This window comes from Sinocyclocheilus anshuiensis, unplaced genomic scaffold, assembly GCF_001515605.1.
Source record: "Sinocyclocheilus anshuiensis isolate Anshui unplaced genomic scaffold, SAMN03320099.WGS_v1.1 scaffold64, whole genome shotgun sequence".
Lineage (NCBI taxonomy): Eukaryota > Metazoa > Chordata > Actinopteri > Cypriniformes > Cyprinidae > Sinocyclocheilus > Sinocyclocheilus anshuiensis.
In genome coordinates, this window is record NW_015557063.1 from 452467 (window position 1) to 452776 (window position 310).

At 54.5% G+C, this 310-nt stretch overlaps 1 protein-coding gene across 1 annotated transcript in view; it reads left to right on the plus strand.

Moving 5' to 3' along the window:
• The window catches only part of LOC107676498 (phospholipid-transporting ATPase IA-like), a 183185-nt gene that overhangs the window by 84935 nt on the left and 97940 nt on the right, over positions 1–310 (plus strand). Inside the window, exon 7 of the mRNA XM_016471053.1 lies at positions 128–201. Within this exon, the coding sequence (XP_016326539.1) occupies positions 128–201 (74 nt within the window). The remainder of the gene's footprint in view (positions 1–127; positions 202–310) is intronic.

The window sequence follows — 310 nt, forward strand, 5'->3', positions numbered from 1 at the left end:
TCTCCCCCTTTCTCCCTCCTCTCATCTCCACCTTTCTCCCTCCCCTCCCAACCTCATGTGATGAACAACCTTCTCCCGACTTCACTCGCGTCATTCCCCTTGCGCCGGGGCTGCTGGGTAAATTAAGGTGTCGGTAGGGGAGGTAGTCCGAGCAGCCAATGGAGATCACCTCCCGGCCGACCTCATCATTCTGTCGTCCAGGTCAGGAACAGCTCCGGTTTGCATGCGGGCTAGGTGGGAAGGGGGTGCACAGGTGGAGAGAATCTGCTACCTTTAATATTTCGCTCTCTCCTCCTTTTTTTTTTTTTTT